This window comes from Rhincodon typus, chromosome 21 (assembly GCF_021869965.1).
Source record: "Rhincodon typus isolate 14 chromosome 21, sRhiTyp1.1, whole genome shotgun sequence".
In the NCBI taxonomy this organism is placed as follows: Eukaryota; Metazoa; Chordata; class Chondrichthyes; order Orectolobiformes; family Rhincodontidae; genus Rhincodon; species Rhincodon typus.
This window is the reverse complement of record NC_063352.1, coordinates 8,838,924-8,858,116: the sequence shown is the minus strand read 5'-3', so window position 1 is coordinate 8,858,116 and position 19,193 is coordinate 8,838,924. Positions and strand designations below refer to the sequence as shown.

The 19,193-nt window shown below is 42.4% G+C and overlaps 1 protein-coding gene across 4 annotated transcripts in view; it reads right to left on the bottom strand.

Annotated features, from left to right (window-relative positions):
- Positions 1–18,111, bottom strand: part of LOC109937458 (tektin-3-like) — a 60,630-nt gene extending 42,519 nt beyond the window's left edge. Inside the window, exons 1-4 of one of the 4 annotated variants that reach the window (XM_048609642.1) lie at positions 18,067–18,111; positions 16,882–17,567; positions 4,681–4,764; positions 312–382 (exon numbers count right to left, since the gene is read on the bottom strand). In XM_048609642.1, the coding sequence (XP_048465599.1) occupies positions 312–382; positions 4,681–4,764; positions 16,882–17,553 (827 nt within the window). In that variant the 5' untranslated portion in view covers positions 17,554–17,567; positions 18,067–18,111. Of the gene's footprint in view, positions 1–311; positions 383–4,680; positions 4,765–16,881; positions 17,568–17,861; positions 17,969–17,992 lie in introns of those variants that run through there. The other 3 variants (XM_048609640.1, XM_020536040.2, XM_048609641.1) reach the window with 3 other exon arrangements.
- Positions 18,112–19,193: the final 1,082 nt, after the last annotated feature.

Here is a 19,193-nt window from a genome sequence, read left to right as displayed (position 1 = left end):
ATGCCATATCATCATGGGGTAAGGTCAGGGGGCATTAGCTATGAAGTGTCTACATTGATAGAACCCACACGATTGGTATTATTCTGCAGGGCACACCAGTCATCTACTTAGCTGAGCTAACCGACCATCAATAGAATTATTCTTCAAATCAGTTATTGTGAAATGTTTATTCAGAAATCTTCCTAGAATGTCCACAATTTCCCAAAGCATACCCACAACGTGCAAGGCATCAGAAAATATATCCTCAAAGCATCCTCAAGGTAAATTTTCTAAAGCGTAGCAGCAGGATTACAAGATAAAGCTTTACTTACGAAAGTTGTGCAGTAGCTCTCTCTATGCCCCTCTTCAATCTTTCTTGAACACATTTGATTATTCTCATTTCCTTTGAACAGATTAAAACAGAAAATTTGTTGCACCTTTTGGTCAAATTGCACAGTAACAAAATGCTTGGGGCCCAAATCATAATTGACGTAACTGGAGTAATAGTCAGGCAGACGGATTTTGGGCTGCATTCAGGGATTCCCACGCCCACTGGGCATTCCTGGGAAAGCCCGCTCAATCTGGAAATGGGCTAAGATTCCCTGACTCCAAATTATTACATCACCATGGACCTGGGTTCGACTCCAACCTCGGGCAACTGTCTATCTGGAGTTTGCACATTCTCCCCATGTCTGCGTGGGTTTCCTCCGGGTGCTCCGGTTTCCTCCCACAGTCCAAAGATGAGCAGGCTGGGTGGATTGGCCATGCTAAACTACCCATAGCGTTCAGGGATGTGTAGGTTGCGTGGGTTATGGGGGGATGGGTCTGGGTGAGATGCTCTGAGGGTCGGTGTGGACTTGTTGGGGCGAAGGGCCGGTTTCCACACTGTAGGGATTCCACGATTATTCAATGGAAAGGGCACTGAAAAGACCGAGGCTCCCATGTGTCACGTATCAGTAGTTGGGTGTGTGATGGAAGCTTGCCACTTAACGAAATGGAAATAATCAGTCCCTAGAACAGTTCAATGAGACAGTCCAGACCCAGCGAAGCATATTGGATTTTGAGGAACAGAGAAGCATTTTATCAATTTTTTATGAAAACTGATTACTGGCTCCTTACAGAAAATATGCTTCTCTGAGGGTGAAAACAAGGACATCCCATACACGCAGCAAGCGCCAGAGATTTTGCCACTTCGTTACCCCAATCAAAATTTACTGATTCCCACCATGCAGAAGTGGTATGTGCAAATAATATGGAATATCCTGATTTCCCTCCCATCCCTCCAGCTTCCTAAGGCTTCTGTAGGGGACAGTGTTTGTGGAGAAGAGATGTAAAGCCTTGTGCTTCCTCAGTAGAGGGACAGGACGTTGGATGGTGGAGAGGAAGATGGTGCTGCTGTGATAATGTCACTCAATCAAGAAGCCAATAGAAAGCCCTGGGAATGTGGGTTCAAATCCCCCAAAGACAGCTGGTGGAGTTTAAAATTCAATGAATAACTCTGGAATTATGAAGCTGGTCTCAGTAATGGTCACCATGAAATTATCATTTAAAAAAAACACAATCTGTAGCACTAATGTCTTTTAAAGAAGGAAATTTGCCATCCTTACCTGGTCCGGCCCACATGTGACTCCAGACCCACAGCAATGGGGTTCAACTCTTAAGTATCCTCTGAAATGACCATAGCAGGCCACTTAGTTCAAGGTCAGTTCGGGATGGGTAACAAAAGGTGACCTGATTCCCACTCACATCCCATTGAAGAATAAGAAAAAGCTTCCCTTTCTTCAAGTGGAATTGGAATCATTTGTCCTGCTGAGGGCATTACTTATTGCCGATGGCCTTGCAGCTGTCTTAATCCCCAACATATGAGGCGCATAAGGCTCTACAAAAGGTCCCATAGTGTGCCACTGGTGATGGAGCCATATCCCCATTGCAGCAACCTCAGGCTTAAGTTGGTAGGAGCGTCTTTTGCAGGCCGAAATTTCACCAGGACCCACTGAGCTTATTGAATGAACCCTGACCCAGGACAATATCTTGGGGTGGTGCTGTGGGTGGCAGGGCCAATACACAGTGGTTGGAGGGGAATTGGGTAAGTCAGTGGTAACCTGCAGCACTGCCAAAGTTTTGCCCCTTCACAAGGTGCATTCTCAGGCAGCCGTGCAAAACAAGGCACGGCAAGGTCAGCACTCTGTTCCACGAACATCCTGGCCTTCCTGCAGCAGTGATAGACATCAAACATTTGTCAGATTTAAACCCTTAAACTCCAAGTTGTGAACTGCAACCTTTCCTATACATTGCCTCTTTATAAAATAATGCATAGCAGCAGGTACTGTCCCATCAAATGAGACATTGGTTGGCATTCCTGATTTTTCATGCATTTGAGTTTCCATATGTGCCAAGGATCTGTGCTTGGCATCAGGAATCGATATTCAGAACATCAGAGTTTCTGCCGATGAAAATTGGTAATAAAATCTCTGTACTTTGCAATCGACTCTAATGCTGTGGTTGATGCTTCTCTGGAACTTAGCCACGTACAGAAATTTCTAAGATCAGGAATGCTCATCCATAACATTTCAAAGTCCAATACTGAGGTAGGATTGTAAACTTGACCTCATCCAAAACTCTGCAATTCAAATTTAACTCGCACTGAGGTTTGTTCATCCGTTACCAATCTACATCATCCACTAATCCAGCTTCACATCAATTCTGTAATTTTCATCCTTTTCAAATCTTCCCTTGGCCTTTCCTGTCCCTGTCACCATAACTTACTCAAGGTCTTTTGAGATCTCCACTCTCCTGCAATTCTAGCTTTTTTGTCTATCTCCAGTTTGCATCATTCCATTGTTGGCAGCTCTGCCTTCAGATGCTTTGGCCCTAAAGTCTGGCATTTTCTTCCTCTACCTCTCAGTCTCTTTATCTTTCCCTTCTCCTTTAAGCCCCTAGAAAAAGCACTGACTTTCACCCAAACGCTAGTCTCCTGTCCCAATGGATCTTTAAGCCCGCTTGATTGGCATCATATCCACAACATTCAGTCATTCTACCACCGATGCTCAGTAGCAGCAGTGTGTACTATCTACAAGACGCACTGCAGAAATTCACCAAAGATCCTCAGACAGCATCTTCCAAACCCACAACCAATTCCATCCAGAAGGACAAGGGGCCATCATTTGCGGGTATCCCTCTAAGCCATTCACCATCCTAACTTGGAAATATATCGCCGTTCCTTCGCTGTCGCTGGGTAAAAATCCAGGGAATGCCCTGCCTAAGGGCATTGTGGTTCTACCTACAGCACATGGAGTGTAGTGGTTCGAGAAAACAGCTCACAACCACTATCTCAAGGGCCATTAGAGATGGACAACAAGTGCTGGTCCAGACAGCAAAGTCCATATCCCATGAGAGAATAAAAAGAAATTGAATTAAAAAATGCTACATTTTGCTTGATTCTGCTGTGAAATACAGCAAGACATTTTAAGGGGCTATATCAAAGCAAAATGTTGTTGGAAGCAATGTCTATTTCACACAGATTTCAGTATCTTGAAATTGCACTTTGTCGACAAAAACTAAACTGATTCTGTTGCAAATCCTGCTGTTTTTGGACACTAGGTAAAAAAAACCCATCGCACTCCTGACATATGACCATCCAATATGATGTGCTTTCTTCTGAATATTGTGCAATGGGTGGCAACTGGAAATTAAAACTGAGCGATAGACAGCTTTGGGTAAATCTTCACCGTGTACCTCATGGGAACTTCCACAACAGTTTTCCAACATGTCACTAAACCGTCAATCTGTTGGTATTACTCATCATTGCGTGGGTGTTAGTCAAGCAACTGTGAGCTGGCTTAAAATGTTATGGCATTCAGGTTACTTCAGTTTGAGGCTTTCCACAGCTAATGTTCAACTTTAATCACCAGATCTAAAACCAAAGCCAAAAAGTTAGTCTAGACCAAGTCTGTATGTCACAAGTCAAGAGATGATCTAGTTATTCACCTCACAAGTGTGCAACAAGTTTCACTCTCAATTTTACCAACGCCCAGCCCACCGGTGCCAGCCTATCTGTGGACAATGCAGGCCAAAAAGAAAATAATTTTCTGATAAATTCATGCTGGTCAATGAATAGGGTTGAGCTACAAGATGCATGTACCAGCTAATGGGTTTATGACTGTTCAGGCAGTTTATATCATTGAAATACAATCTGCAATAATCAGGTAATTAATGAGCAGTGAAAGGCATTAATCTGAGGGCTCCACTGATCCCTGTCTTATTTATGATATCAGTCTGACCCCTTGATTGTGTTCCATGCAGTACATGTCACTCCGAATCATTCATTATTACGTCCCTCTTTGTAACTGTCTGACACATAAAACTGCATAAAGGCTAGAACGCGCATTCATTTCCCAAAATAGTTTCATTTGATTCGGCAAATAGACTGCATTACAGTTTTACCAACTCTTGGGACTACATTGTGATACAGATAGTTGCAATGAAATATAGGAGTTTAAAGTCAATCATTGAACTGTCAATGAAGGTTTATAGTAACAAATTGTGCATGAGGTCGGTTTTGTTTATTGGCATTGAACAGACAATGGAGGTTTTCTGGTAAAACCTGGATACTATTGCAACTACTGATGAGATCCTAAAGCCTGTCCAGACTTGAGTTTGTTCATGTCCATAGTAGTATCAGTACGTCTGCGTGTAACTCACCTCGAGTAGCTGGGTCTCAACTTCATCGTGGACCAGATCAATACCTATTCTTTTTTCACGATGATATAAGCATTCTTGAACCATCTGAAATCAGCAAAAGAAGCAATTACAAGAGTAAAATCTTTGTAGCCATGTTATGCTTTTAGAATACTTTATTTAAGTGCTTGCCTTAAAATAACAGGCAGCATTGTATAAATAAGTTAAAGATTTCAAGAGGGCATTCTTAGCAGAATTGCTGTGGAACAATAAGAACAATGTCAGTATTTTCATTGCTAACCGTATTTGTAAGTGTCCATTCGGAAGTTGATACAATTACAAGATCGGAGAACTGTACCTGGACTTCAATTGATAATACATGGAAATATTCTATTGGTTGTGGAGCACTTTGGGATGTTATAAGAATTACATAATTTATAATTGTAACCTCTTTCTTTCCAGCAAATCTATGAAAATGAAGACCTGGGGCAACTCCACAAGGCAAAAAATTGGCATGCATCATTTTCTGGGATCAGGCAGGTTGTGAATCAGAGATGGGGAACCGTGCAGATCTGGTGCTGTCCCCTCATTTATCCCTGAAAATACTATTTAAAAAAGCGGCTCCTATGCCAATGGCTACCTCAGTGGAGGGGTCGAAAAGCGTGCGTTAATAACATGTGCTGCAGCCGTTCTTAAAGGCACTCTGTCACTAAGTGATGTTACATTACAGGAGGCAGCTGCTGAATTCCGTTGCTGCAATTGCAAGTAAGAAAGTTTGAAGACCAGAAAGGCTTCTGGGTGTGGCCGTGGAAGCCATAGTGTGGAAGTGGGCTAGAGTAGAGATGCCATGGTTACATGAGGGGTCCGGAGGTCCTCAAGGAGTGCAGTCAAAAGACAGTAAAAACAGTAGCTAGGGACATCAATTCCTGGTGTCTGGATCCTAAGACCTGGCAGCAGAATCATAAAATGGCACCAAGCTGAGAATCAATTGTATTTTTTACATGAGAGGTCTGACTCACACCAACAGCGTCTCATGCTGCCCAATATCTCTCACCCCAATCACTCATTCATTAACAAGTCCCCGTGCTTGTGACTTGCACCACAGCATACAGATAATTCGCCCACTTTCACATTTGTTCCAACGATGCCAGCCTCACACCCAGTTCACGCCAACTCCGTACGCCACTAGCAATTCAAACAATCATGAACGTTAAGGTGGTAATTGTGCAGGTTTTGCCCTTTCTGCATCCTCTGCTCCATCTCCTCATCACCTGATTGGCCCAGAGATACTGCAGCGCCCCTAGGTCTGCTGCAACCTTTGTCTTCACAAGTCACCAAATCCTTTGTCCTCGATGCAGGAATTCACCCCCACAGTCCCAAAAACACACACCTCAGCAAAGAGACCTCAGAATAGTGGAAGCCGCACAAAATGACGATATCTGCAACAAGACAGAAATTAATGGAGAAACTCAGCAGGTCCTGCAGCAACCGTGGAGAGAAAGCAAAGTTAACATTTCAAGTCCAGTGACCATTCTTCAGAACAAGGTTCCACTTCTGAAGAAGAGTCACTGGCCTCAAAACGTTAACTCTGCTTTCTCTCCATTTGTCTTCTGCCAGATCTTCTCCAGCAATTTCTGTTTTGGTTTCAGATCCTCAGCACCTGCAGCTCTTAGTTGTATGACTAACACCTGCACATTGGGTGTCTGTGCTTTGAAGTACTGGCCCCCTCTTGCAGCTGAATGCCTTGTTCTTTGGTGACTAGGAATTCATCCACTTGTGTCATATAGTCCAAATTTGGAAGTTGGGCATCACATTAACCAACTTAGCTGAGCAATGTGTTGAGAGGATCACCTCACTTGCTAGTGGTCAACACTTAAAATGCAGGGGTGCGGTGGCCAAATTCACCCCCAAAATCCCTAAGTTGCCCAGGAATTGCCAATACCAAGTGTAGAGAACTGGCTTTCTGCCAAGGGGCCCATCTGTCAACTGGGTGCCAGGGTGAGGAAGAAAGAGGCTGCTACAATGGGGCAGGTGTGTGTGTGTATGTCTGTGTATGTGTGCGTGTATGTGTGTGTGTGTGTGTGTGTTTCTCTGTGTGTGTGTGTGTGTGTGTGTGTGTGTGTGGATTGCAGGATCACAAGTAGGCCACAGTCAGGTTGGGTGAAGGCAGGAAGACAGCAAGGAGGTAACAAAGACATGGAGGCTGCAAGGTAGAGAGATGAAGGCTACAAAATCAGGAAAGGAGGAGGGAGTGTATTAGACTCTTCGGTCACACTAGAACGGCAAGATTCCAGTGGAATACCATGCTTCAAGTGATCCTCGGTAAGACAAAGTACAAGATTTTTATATCCTCAGATCACACACTGTCATACAGTGATGATATAAAGTTATACTGACATACTGACTGTGAGATACAATACAACACCTTTATCTAAGTCAGTACACAAGAAAACCTAAATAAAAACCGCAAGAACTGCTGATGCTGTGAATCAGGAACAAAAACAAAGTTGCTGGAGAAGCTCAGCAGGTCTGGCAGCATCTGTGAAGGAGAAAACAGAGTTAACATTTCGGGTCCGGTGACCCTCCGGACCTGAAACGTTAACTCTGCTTTTTTCTTCACAGATGCTGCCAGACCTGCTGAGCTTCTCCAGCAACTTTGTTTTTGTACACAAGAAAACCTGTTTACCCTCCATAATGTAGAATGGGCCAATGCTGTCTGGAGTTCAGAAGAGTGCAATGTGATCTCATTGATGTGAACAGGGGAGATATCTGATCATATGACATCATGAACCTTACATTGATTTGCACAAGGTAAGCCATGTGGGGCCCAACACCTGAGCAGCTCACCTTGCTTTCTTGCTGATGGGCATGGTGCAAAACACACTGATGATGGTTCAGTCACTGGCTGCCCCAGAAAATTGAGGAAGTCTTCACAGTAACACTCAATACAGCGATCAAATTGATAACAAATATACTAAGTGATTCGAGTCAAAAATAATACCACATGTCTGCTGACACCAACAATCCGAAGATGACAGCATATGCTCACCTTCCATTTTTTTTCAGACTGCATATCCATTGCAATATAAAGGTGATGTTTGTAAACTTTTTAAAATTCTACCTTGTTTAACACTTCTTTATTTCTAAACCAATATGACTCTTTCACTAATTATTTTCTTTGTTTTCACTTTTAGGTGTTTGTTAAGTATTTATCAATCTTTGTTTAAATATATTTGAGAGATTCTGATGCTAGTGCACATGCTTGTGTGTGTCAGGAAACAGAATCTAAAGATTATGTCTGTACCTTTCCAGCGGCTAAAATTACCCTTACAAAAAACAATGATTTTGAGGACATGAAATATCCTGGAGGATTTTGAAAGTCATGAGATAAGGAAAATTCAATTAAAGACTAGCAAATCTCAGGCCAAGTGGTCAATGTCCAATGATGTCAAAGGAGACTTGGGAGGAACTTTGAGCGGTTCTGGCAGCTGTTGTGGAAAAGGTATTCAGTGATGATTAGGTTCCAAAGATTGAAAGTCATGAGAGAGAGGGGAGACTTTCAAGTTCACAGCAATTGATTGGGGTTGAACACATGCTCTTCATATTACCTGCCTGATTGTTACGCACTAATATCAATACAATGAAAATCAGTGAAGGGCATGCATTCTGCCTAGCCAGAGTACCACTCAGATGGTGGGTGAGATCAACCTCAAGTATCTTACTTTAAAATAACGACAAATCTGATCTGAGCAGACTTTCACACACAGGACGGCATCCAAAGGCAGGTAAAATAAGGGAAACTATTCTCAGTAGGAGCTGGAGAATGTAGGGTAATGGACACATTCCAGGAAATTTAAAACTAAACCTTAGAATTTTGCAAGGTTGTCTCAGGCAAAGGAGTTCTATACTCAATAAACACCGACATGAGCTAAAATCGATTCAATTGTAGCCAATAGATTAATTCACAATGCTAAATAAAAACTAAAAGAACTGTGGATGCTGTAAATCAGAAACACAAACAGAAATTGCTGGAAAAGTTCAGCAGGTCTGGCAGCATTTGTGGAGAGAAATCAGAGTTAATGTTGGGGGCCCAGTGATCCTTCTTCAGAATTGTTTGAAACATTAACTCTGATTTCTCTCCACAGATGTTGCCAGACATGCTGAGCTTTTCCAGCAATTTCTGTTTTTGAATCACAATGCTCTGGGTTATGTAAATAAGCCATTCTCTGTCCCTGGATTCAAGAGTGAAGCCTACTCAGAGTGGTGAATTTCTGCTGTGGGCCTCCATATGAATGGACAGACTAATTCTTCACCCACAAATCTTTGGGCCCATCGGGGTGAGATGTGCAGGATTTGCCCTGGAATAAAGAATTTGCTTTCTTTTCCTTTTTCCCTTCGCTGCCATTCTGCCTCATCAATAAGACAACGTGACTCAGATCCAAGCACATTTTGTGAGGCAATTTACATCAAAGGCACTGTCATTATAAAACAGCTTCCAGCAGTGAAGCAACAAAGTGCAGCACACAACAAACATCTTGCCCATCATTAAAATCATTTATACCTGCTAATTATAGTTTCAGACAGCTATCAGACTATTTGATTTCACCTTGTCAAGAGGTTCTCTGATAAAATTTGTCATCTTGTGTCAGTTACTAATGGCCCTGCCTTTTAAGTGAAATGGGGGAGGCAGGGATGTAATGATGCTGTCACTAGACTTGTAATCCAGAGCTACAGGCTAATGTATTAAGGACAAGGATTTGGACTCCATCAAGGCAGATGGTGAAATTTGAATTCAATAAAAATAATTAAACTAAAAACTCTAGCCTAATAGTGACGATGTAACCACTGGTTACAACTCTCATCTGGTTCATAATATCCTTCGGGGAAGGACATCTGCCATCTTTGCTTGGTCTGGCCAACATGTGACTCCAGAACGATGTGGTTGACCCTTAACTTGGGAAGCCACTCAGCTGTGTCATCAGTATCAAGGGTTATGGGGAAAAGACAGGAAAGTGGAGTGGTAAATTATCAGACCATCCTTAATCTCATCAAATGGTGGAGTCGACTTAATAGGCTGAATGGCCTATTTCTGCTCCTACGTCTTATGGTCTTGAACCCCTACTAAGTCTATAGAGAGGAATTAAATTAATTGGACCACCTAGCATTGACCTAGGTACTGGAAATAACAATGGCAATCACAGACCTGTCAAGTCTTCCTTACAAACACCAAGAGCTTATGTCAAATTTGAGAGAGCTTTCCCCTAGATGAGTCTAGCAACAGTTAGACATTGTTTCTCAAGTATGATTCTGTGAGAATGCCTATGTGCCAGACATCACTATCACCCACCAGCAGGACAGATACTTTAGAGGTGGTGGCACAATGATATCTAGAAGAGGTAGAGATGTCCTGGGGTTTCTCAATATTGACTACTCCAGGCTCCATGAGGTCTCATGCTATCAGGTCAAACATAAGCAGTACATGCTGATGCCCATGTACTGCCCTCACAGCCTCCTCCCATCCCAACTGAAAAATCAGTTATCCTCTAAGGTAAACACCACTTGGGGTGTAGAATGCATGCTTAGTGGGGACCTCAATGTCCATTGCCAAGTGTGGCTCAGTAGCAACACCACTGACTGAGATGGTCAAGTGTAAAGGACATAGATTCTAGACTGGGTCTGAGCAGGGGGTGAGAGAACCAACAAAGGGGGAACATCTACTTGACCTCATCCTCAACAATCTGCCTGGTACAGATGCATCTGACCATGACATATAGATTCAAAGTGACCACTGCACAGTCATCGAAAATACTGAGAATACCTTACATTCTGTTGTGTGGTTCTAGCACTGTGCTAAACGGGCTGAACTTCAGATAGATCTAGAAACTCAAAACTGGACATCCATGAGGTGGTGTGTGCCATCAACAACAGTAGAATTGTTTTCGATCGCAATTTGTAACTGCAAGACACAACATATCCTCCAATCTATCAATGAGCCAAGGAAATCAACACTAGTTCAATGAAGAATGCAGGTGAGCAAGCCAGGAGCAGCACTAGGCAAAATTAAAAATTAGGTGTCAACTTGGAGCTGCTACAACACAGGGCTACATCCATGCCAACCAGTGGACACTACGTGCAACAGATAGAGATAAGCCCTACATGTCCTACCACATCTACTCATGAATGGTGGTGGACAATTAAACAACTAACAGGGGAGGTGGAGGTTCCACAAACATCCTCATCCTCAGCCCAGCAGAACAGTGCAAAAGACTGGGAAATATTTGCAACAACCTTCAGCCAAAAGTTATAACCTCTTCCTGAGGTCCCCAGCATCACAGATTCCAGTCTTCAAAAAATTAAGTTCACTCCATGTAATATCCAGAAATGTCTAAAGGCACTGGATTCTGCAAAGGGTATAGGTCCTTACACCATTCTGGCAATAGTACTGAAAATTTGTGCTCTACAACACACCACATTGCTAGCCAAGCTGTTCCAGTACCACTATAACACTAGCATCTACTCAATCTATGTCCTATGTACAAAAAGCAGAACAAAAGCACTTTGGCCAATTATGCCCTATCAGTCTACTGTCAATCATCGGTAAAATGTTACAAAGGGTTGTCAACATTGCTATCAAGCAGCATTTGAAAATTAATGAACTACTCATTGATGTGAGGTTTGGGGTTTGCCAGGTCCCTCAGCTTTTAACCTCATTACAACTTTGGTTCACACATGGACAAAAGAGCTGAACTCCAGAAGCTGAAGGAAGAGGGATTACCCTTAATATCAAGGTGGCATCTGACCAAGTGTGTCATCAAGAAGCCCTAGCAAAACTGGAATCGATGGGAATCAGGAAGAAAATTGTCCGCTAGTTTGAGTCATACCTTACACAAAGAACGGTGGCTATGGTTGTTGGAGGTCAATCATCTCAGCTCAGAACATTTTTTCTTCCTTTATTCATTCATGGGATGAGGGCGCTACTGGCCAGGCAATATTTATTGCCCATCCCTAATTGCCCAGAGGACAGTTAAGTGTCAACCACATTGCTGTGGGTCTAGAGTCACATGTAGGCCAGACCAGGTAAGGATGACAGTTTCCTTCCCTAAAGGACAACCTGATGGGTTTTTCCAACAATCGACAATGAATTCATGGTCATCATTAGACTCATCCCAAGAATGAATAAAGAAACAAAAGAAACTGAACTGGACTAGCCATATAAATTCTGTGACTACAAGAGCAGGTCAGAGGCTGAGAATTCTACAGCAAGTTACTCACCTCCTGACTCCCAAAAGCCTATTCACCATCAACAAGGCACAAGTCAGGCTTATGATGGCATGTGTCAGGAGTGTGATGGAATACTTGCCTGGATATGTGCAGCTCCAACAACATTCAAGAAGTTTAGTCCCATCCGGGAAAAGCAGCTCACTTGATTGACATCCCATCCACTGCTTACACCATTCACTTCCTTCACTAGTGACGTGCAGCGTGTATCATGTACAACACGCACAGCAGTAACTCACCAAGGCTCCTCTAACAGCACCTTCCAAACCCATGAACTCTATACCTCAGAAAAACAAAGGTAGCAGGCACACACCCCTCAAGCCATACACAATCCTGACATCGGACTTTATCATGTGTCCTTCACTGTTGCTGGGTCAAGATTTGGAACTCCACTCCAGACAGCATTGTAGGTGTCTGTACACTAAAGGACTGCAGCAGATCAAGAAGGCAACTCACCACTACCCTCTGAAGGGCAATTAGGGATTGGTGACTTTGCCAGTGACATCTACATTTCATGAATGATTAATATTTTAAAACTTGCTTGGCAAAATAGGTAAAAGGTTGCGTTTTGTTCCCTCCCACAACTCCTGTTCCCCTGGATTAGATTTCTAGGAAGTCAAGAAAAATGTGAAGAATGACAATTGAGTAAGTTGTAATCTAATGGAAGAGAAATTCCTTGCACATAGTGGATAATGTACCATAACATCATAATTGCTTTGTCCGTCTATTGACATCAGTGCACCTGATAAACTGTTACTGCAGTCACAGTCATGCTCATGTCATAGACCCTCAGAGTTCCCATTCCCTGAATGAAACAGCGCTGTTAGCTAATATCTTAAGACTATGATTCCATATATTATGTTAACTGTATAACAATACATTAATTGTATAATAATACAGAGCTGGAGAAAGTATTCCAGAGTACTGTCCAGCTGATATACTCCAACAAGTTCTATCTGCTTGTAATGATTCATAATTCAGAGTTTAGTACTAATGATCTCCACCCAAATGCTGTAAACTGAGTGCCTAAATTAATGCTGATGATGAACTTAAAGCTTAATTAAATATCTGAAAGAAACTCCATACAATTTCTGTTTCATTCTGCAGTATAATTGATGGAATTGGGCGTCACTTCAGGATTTTACTACATAATTTAGGTTGGTGTTTTAACTCCGTCCTAGATTTCGAATTTCTCCAGTTCCAACTCATGCTCCCCATCCTGCTCTCCCACCATTCACCATTAATCTGTGGTTTCTGTCTCTTATGAAATGTGCACTCATATTGCCATTGTCCCTCAAATCCCACGAGCTCCAATTTTGCTAATAAATCCATTATTTGATACTTTATAAGACATCTTTTGAAAGTCCAAATCCACAGTATCAACCACATTACCTTTATCAGCCTTCCCTCCAAGAAGTTCACTCACATTTATAAGGCATGATTTACCTGCAACAAATCCTTGCTAGCTTTAATTTATTAATGCATAGTTTTCCAAGAGACAGTTAATTTTCCTAAAATATAGTCTCTAGGACAGGGCTTTCTAAAGTGGGGGTCTGGCCCCCAGATTGAAGTCACAAGCTAGAATTTTGGGTTTGCAAGTTTGGAGGCAGTAATGGCTGCCATGGAACTGAGACCAAATTACAACAGTCATGCTTATGTTTTGACAGGCCCTCACTCTCACAGTTCACACTGAGGTGTTGCAAACAATTTCCAAGCTTTGAAGTAGAGTCACTGTGGGCAAAAGTTTGCAAAACTTTGCTCCAGAGTTTGCTCTAACACCAGCTGATCATCTGTAGTTACCTTGATAGAATGTTTGCAACCCTCCAGCCTTTTGGCATCACTCTCATGTCCAATAAGGACTGAAAGGTTGTGGCCTAAACCTCAAATATTTCCATCCTGACTTCCTTCAGCAACTGAGGTTGCACATGAAAAAGAGTGAGGAGTTGAGGGGCCAAATGACAGTAAGGAATCCAAAGTAGTTCTGAGGAAGGGTCACCAGACCCGAAACATTAACTCTGATTTTTTCTTCACAGTTGCTGAGCTTTTCCAGCAACTTTGTTTTTGTTGTAGTTGGTTTGTTGATGGTGTACATGGGAAATGTGAACTTATTCACTTTAGTAGGAGGATCCTTTTCTTCTTCCCTCTTCTCTCACTTGCTGGTGGATGAGCATGTGCTTATGTCAATTTCCATGCCTAGTATTTCCCTAGAACAGGTCACCAGAGGCTATAGCTTATAGGGCAGCACTCCACATTAAACATAGCTGACCAGGCAACTCTTCCATGTTTATTGCCTGCCGTAGATCTATCAGAAGGATCTACAGGTTAGTAATCATTGGGGAACCCAGAGAGAGAGTGGGTAGGCAAATGAGGGGATTATTGATAGTAGGCCAGGACAGAAGAGAAGCTGAATAAGTGATTTACTTATTCCGTCATTTGTCTACCGCTTTCGTATTTCTCTCTGTTTATGGGCCCCGTCTCCATCTATCTGCTCAGATCTCCGCCCGCCATAACCCTAACCTTGTCTTCAGCATAAATGCCACTTTTAAATACCTAGCTGCCATCAGTTCTGATGAAGAGTCACTGGATTTCAAATGTTAATTCTGTTTTCACCTCACAGATGATGCCAGACCTGCTAAGTTTTGCCTGCAATTTCTGTTTTTGTTTCAGATCTCCCGCATCTGCAGCTCTTTGTTTTATATTAATAACCAACCTGCATTACAGCATTATGACACACCTTCCATGAGCATCAAGTCCTGGACTAGGACTCGAACCTGGTTCAGAGGCACGGACTTAACCCACTGCCCCACAATGACCTTCCCATAGGCAGAATGGAAACGTGAATATGTTTTGAACAGAGAGAAACTTTTAAGGCTGACATTCAGGGAGATTTGAGGTCGGCATGCAAGAGTTAGAATCCAGGTACAGCAATCAATTTAAAAAATGAGTGACATTTTACACTTATTGGCAACAGTAGTACAAGATTAAGGAGGTATTGATAAAGTTGTCCACACCTGAGAACTGTACAGTTAGGATCTTCTTATCTACGGAAAGATTGAAGGAGCTGCAGCAAAGTTTGACTAGCTTGCTTCCTGGGATGAGAATATTGTCCTATGATGAGTGGTTAAGCAGATTGGCCCTATACCCTCTGGAGTTTAGAAGAATGAGAGGTAATCTCATTGAAACTTAAAAGCCTCTCAGGGATTTGACAGGGTAAATGCTGAGAGGTTCTTTCCTCTGGCGGGAGAGTATAGAACAAGATGGCACAGTCTAAGGATGAGGAGTCAATCATTTCATACTAAAACGAGGGGGAATTTGTTCACAGAGAGGATTGTGAATCTTTCGAATTGATGGCGTGCTGTGGGTGCGCGGTGTTTGAACAAATTCAGAACTGAAGTCAATCTACTTTTGGATTCAAGGAGCATCAAGAATTATGAGGCTAGAGTGGTGAAGTGGAATTGTGGTCGAAGATCAACAGCATCTAACTGAAGTATGATGCAATCTCAAGGGCTTAAAACTGTCTACTCCTGCACCAAGTTCTTGCATGTCCATCTCAACTGAATTGGACTACTTTATTACGTTCGAGTGCTGTCAATTATATAATAAACTTCATTTTTTCATCTTTGCTCCCACCTTCTTTATTGTGAAATTGATAGCATTCACTACTTTTGTAAAGATAGATTTAAAAATACGCAGTATCTGAATGTGGTTCTCTGCCTCCACAAGATGATTGTGATTTCTCATTAGCCATTCCCCCGCCTTTGATTATCCTTTTCTCTTTATGCATCTATAAAATACTTTAAAGTTACATTTTATGCTAATCTTTTTCTTTCATACATAGCCTTTGATTCCCTAATTTCCTTTCTCAATGTTCTCCTCTGTTTTCTAGTTTGCAACTGTGTTATGAACCTGACATCTGTCCAACTTTGGTGCTTAACTTGTGACTGATTCCTTAGTCATCCTGCAAACTCTATCTTTCCTTTCTTGTCCTCTCCACACAAAATATATGTAATCTATACCTGAACTATCTCATTCATGATAGTTTACCCTTGCCCAGTTTCTATTTTACCTGCCAATCTTTGTTTCCAATTCACCTGGGCCAGACCACTGTTCAACTTTATTGAAATTTGCTGTCTTCCAGTTGAGTGCCTTCATTGTCTTAATGCTCCTCATAACTTCTCCAAACCTAATGATATTGTAAACGTTATTCCTCAAGCACTCTGCCGCTTGTTTGACGTCTTGTCCCAGATATTTTAGCTTGTTACATTTTTTGCACAGTATGATCAAATTCATTTAATGGCTAATTAAACTCCATTTTTAGTGTTCAAGGAGGAAAAGTCCAGTGTATCCCATACAAGAGAAAATTTAAAAGCCATAAAGTGCATTTGATATTGGATATCACAATGGTATTATTTCCACTCACTATATTTTTAATTTTAGTAGTTAATGATCCTTTATTTAAAGAATAATAAAGAACGTGACATTTATCAATTTTAATTATTCCATGAATTTGCATGCCTACACAAGTTAAATGCAACCTTCTCCATCAAATGTATCTACCAAAAATCATTCTGCCTTTTCAGATTATTTTGAATCATTATTTAAGAAGTAAAAGAGTCATGTTACCTGGGAAGTTGTGAATAATTAGGAAACTGCGAGGGTGATAATTCAGTAGGGTTTAGATTATATCATCAGCTCAAAAACCAATTAACACCTGAAATCACCTCCAGCGACATTTAAAAAGATCCAGACTGGAAACGCCCTATAAAATTAAATTTATTATGTTTTAAAAATCAAGAATCTTCGGTTTAGCTTTCTGCCAGAAGTGTATGCCAGTGTTGGGTGCCATTGGTATTTAATTGATCTCATACTGAAGGACTAATGATTGTGATGTCATTGCCAAAACTTATCAAGAAACAATCTAGAGCTGATAAGGGTTATTGCTCTGACCTGTAGGTGCGCATCTGTTTCTTCCAATGCTTTCTCCACTTTTTTCTTCACTTGGCTGAGAGCATGCGTCTCCATGATAATTTGGTCAAGTTCGTGATCAAGCTCAGATTTCCAGAAGCTGATGTCTTGCACCCTCTCTCCAATGTTGTTGCTGGTGTCATTCTGGATTTTCCTCGTCAGTTGAGCCTTGTCTTGGATGAGTCTGGTCGTGTCCTCCCTGAGCTTCTCAGCATTGTGCCTGGAACAATCGGATTGCTTGTAATTGTTGTGGTTGGACTCCACCCATTCGCCTTGGGTGTATCTGCTGAACAGGGCAATACGGTTAGAGGTTCCCGGGGCACATGGATCCATCGAAGGGCATGGGTCTATCACAGAACAAGGATTAACTACGGGGCAGTTTACTGGTGGCCGAGGTGTTATTGCTGGGCATGAATGCATGACAGGGTAAGAAGGCACGGGGCAGTTGATGATGGGACCCCCGGTCACTGATGGGCAGGAGGTTATTGGTGGATACGATGTCATCACAGGGTACTGCCTCCCACACAAATTTCTAGTGTAGGGTCCAAGGGTAGTATTGGCACCTGACACCTTGTAGTAAGTGCTGGGTCTCCATGGCAAGTTGACACTACTGCACCTTGTCTCCAGATCTGCTGTACAACATCTGCCATACATGGTGACCACAGCTCCTAGAAAACAAACGGTTATCCTATTAGTTTGGAACTGTGACAAATCACTGTCTCTGCAGTCCTGAAACAAACTGAGGCTACCAAGGCTTGAAATTAAAAGAGAGAGAGACAGAGAGAGAACGACAAACTAGGAAACGCTAAGCAATAACTGGTCAACCCACATCTAATTAAAGTAATGACATAATGTGGTTATCATAAAACTTTCTTGCGATGCATTATGACATACGCAACATCATAAAGCTGGCTAGTAAAAAAGCAACTCATTATGAAGCTCTCGAAATCCCCCAACCATACAGACATTCTCGCAATCAGTCCAGATCCAGTGTTTAAAACGGCGTCAGGTCTGGTCTGCAGATGTGAACTGCACCTATTGCAGATGTTTTAACACGCGGACATTAACAAAAATCATTGATCACATCACAAACATGTAGAGGGGCGTCCGTGCCTCATAGCGAACCACTTCCGAGTTAACGGGCTTATTATAACCCCATGAGCTCACACGTAGAAGTAAACGGGAGCGCTGCTGCATCTTTCAGTCTGATATCGCTCTGTGTATGTGTGTGTGTGTGTGGATGTGTGTGTGTGTGTGTAAGGGCTGGCCTGATACTGCTACATCTGTGCTCAGTGCAGATGTGCTCTGGAGCTGGCGGTTGCTATGGACGCTGCAACATCCCCGACCTTAGCAACTGCAGCCAGTTGCATGAGCGCAAAGGTTGGGAGAGGGGAGGGCTGGAAAGCAAAAGGGGAAAACAAACACGAATGAGACAGGCTTGCAGCAAATTCCCTACTCGAGTCAGGGGCTCCAGCGCTCTCCTCCATATTGACGCCTCCTGCTGCTTACAGTCTGAGAAATGACTTGATTTCAGTGCAATGATTGATGTAAGAACAGGGGTTAAGTGAATGGTATCCACTGTCCGTTTGCTAGGCATTCACTCCCCACTTTCAGCCTGAAGCTTTTCATATTTTATATCTATGTTATATATCAGATCTGCAGTCACTGTTGAAGCATCTGGACCCGGTTCTCCTTCTCTCCCAAGGTCCCCGCTCCTTCTGAATTTTGACCTTCTCTCTGAGAGGAAAACACACACATCCAAAACAAAAAGCTGAGGTGTTTCTTCGGTTATCAGTTGTTTCCATCCTCAACCCAACCTGGCTGCCCTCTCTCTCCCCTCTACCACCTCAATCAGCTGTTGACGCTGGCTGCTATTCACACAGAGCCACTCAGAGTTCAACTAAAAAGCTGACCCCATCCCAGACTCCCTTGGACTGTGAAACTGCTCTATTCGCTTAGAAGCAGAGGAGCCCCTATTGAGACAAGCTTCTGAGCCACTTGTGTACGCCCCTGGGGAGACTGAAAGCCAGTGCACAGAGGTGGTTAAGTGCAAACTGCAACAGCCATTTGGAATAGTACAATAATTATAACATAATTTATAATTTATATTATTATAATTATAAGATGTGTCTAATATATGCACGCAGTGCTGTAGTGCAGCAATAATATTTAGAGCTGGTGGTCAGACTTGGTCACCTCAATGAATATTTGGGTTAATATCCAAATGTTCGGGCAGTTTCTTGACAATCACTGCTCACTTCTTTAAAGCACACACACACACACACACGCACCTC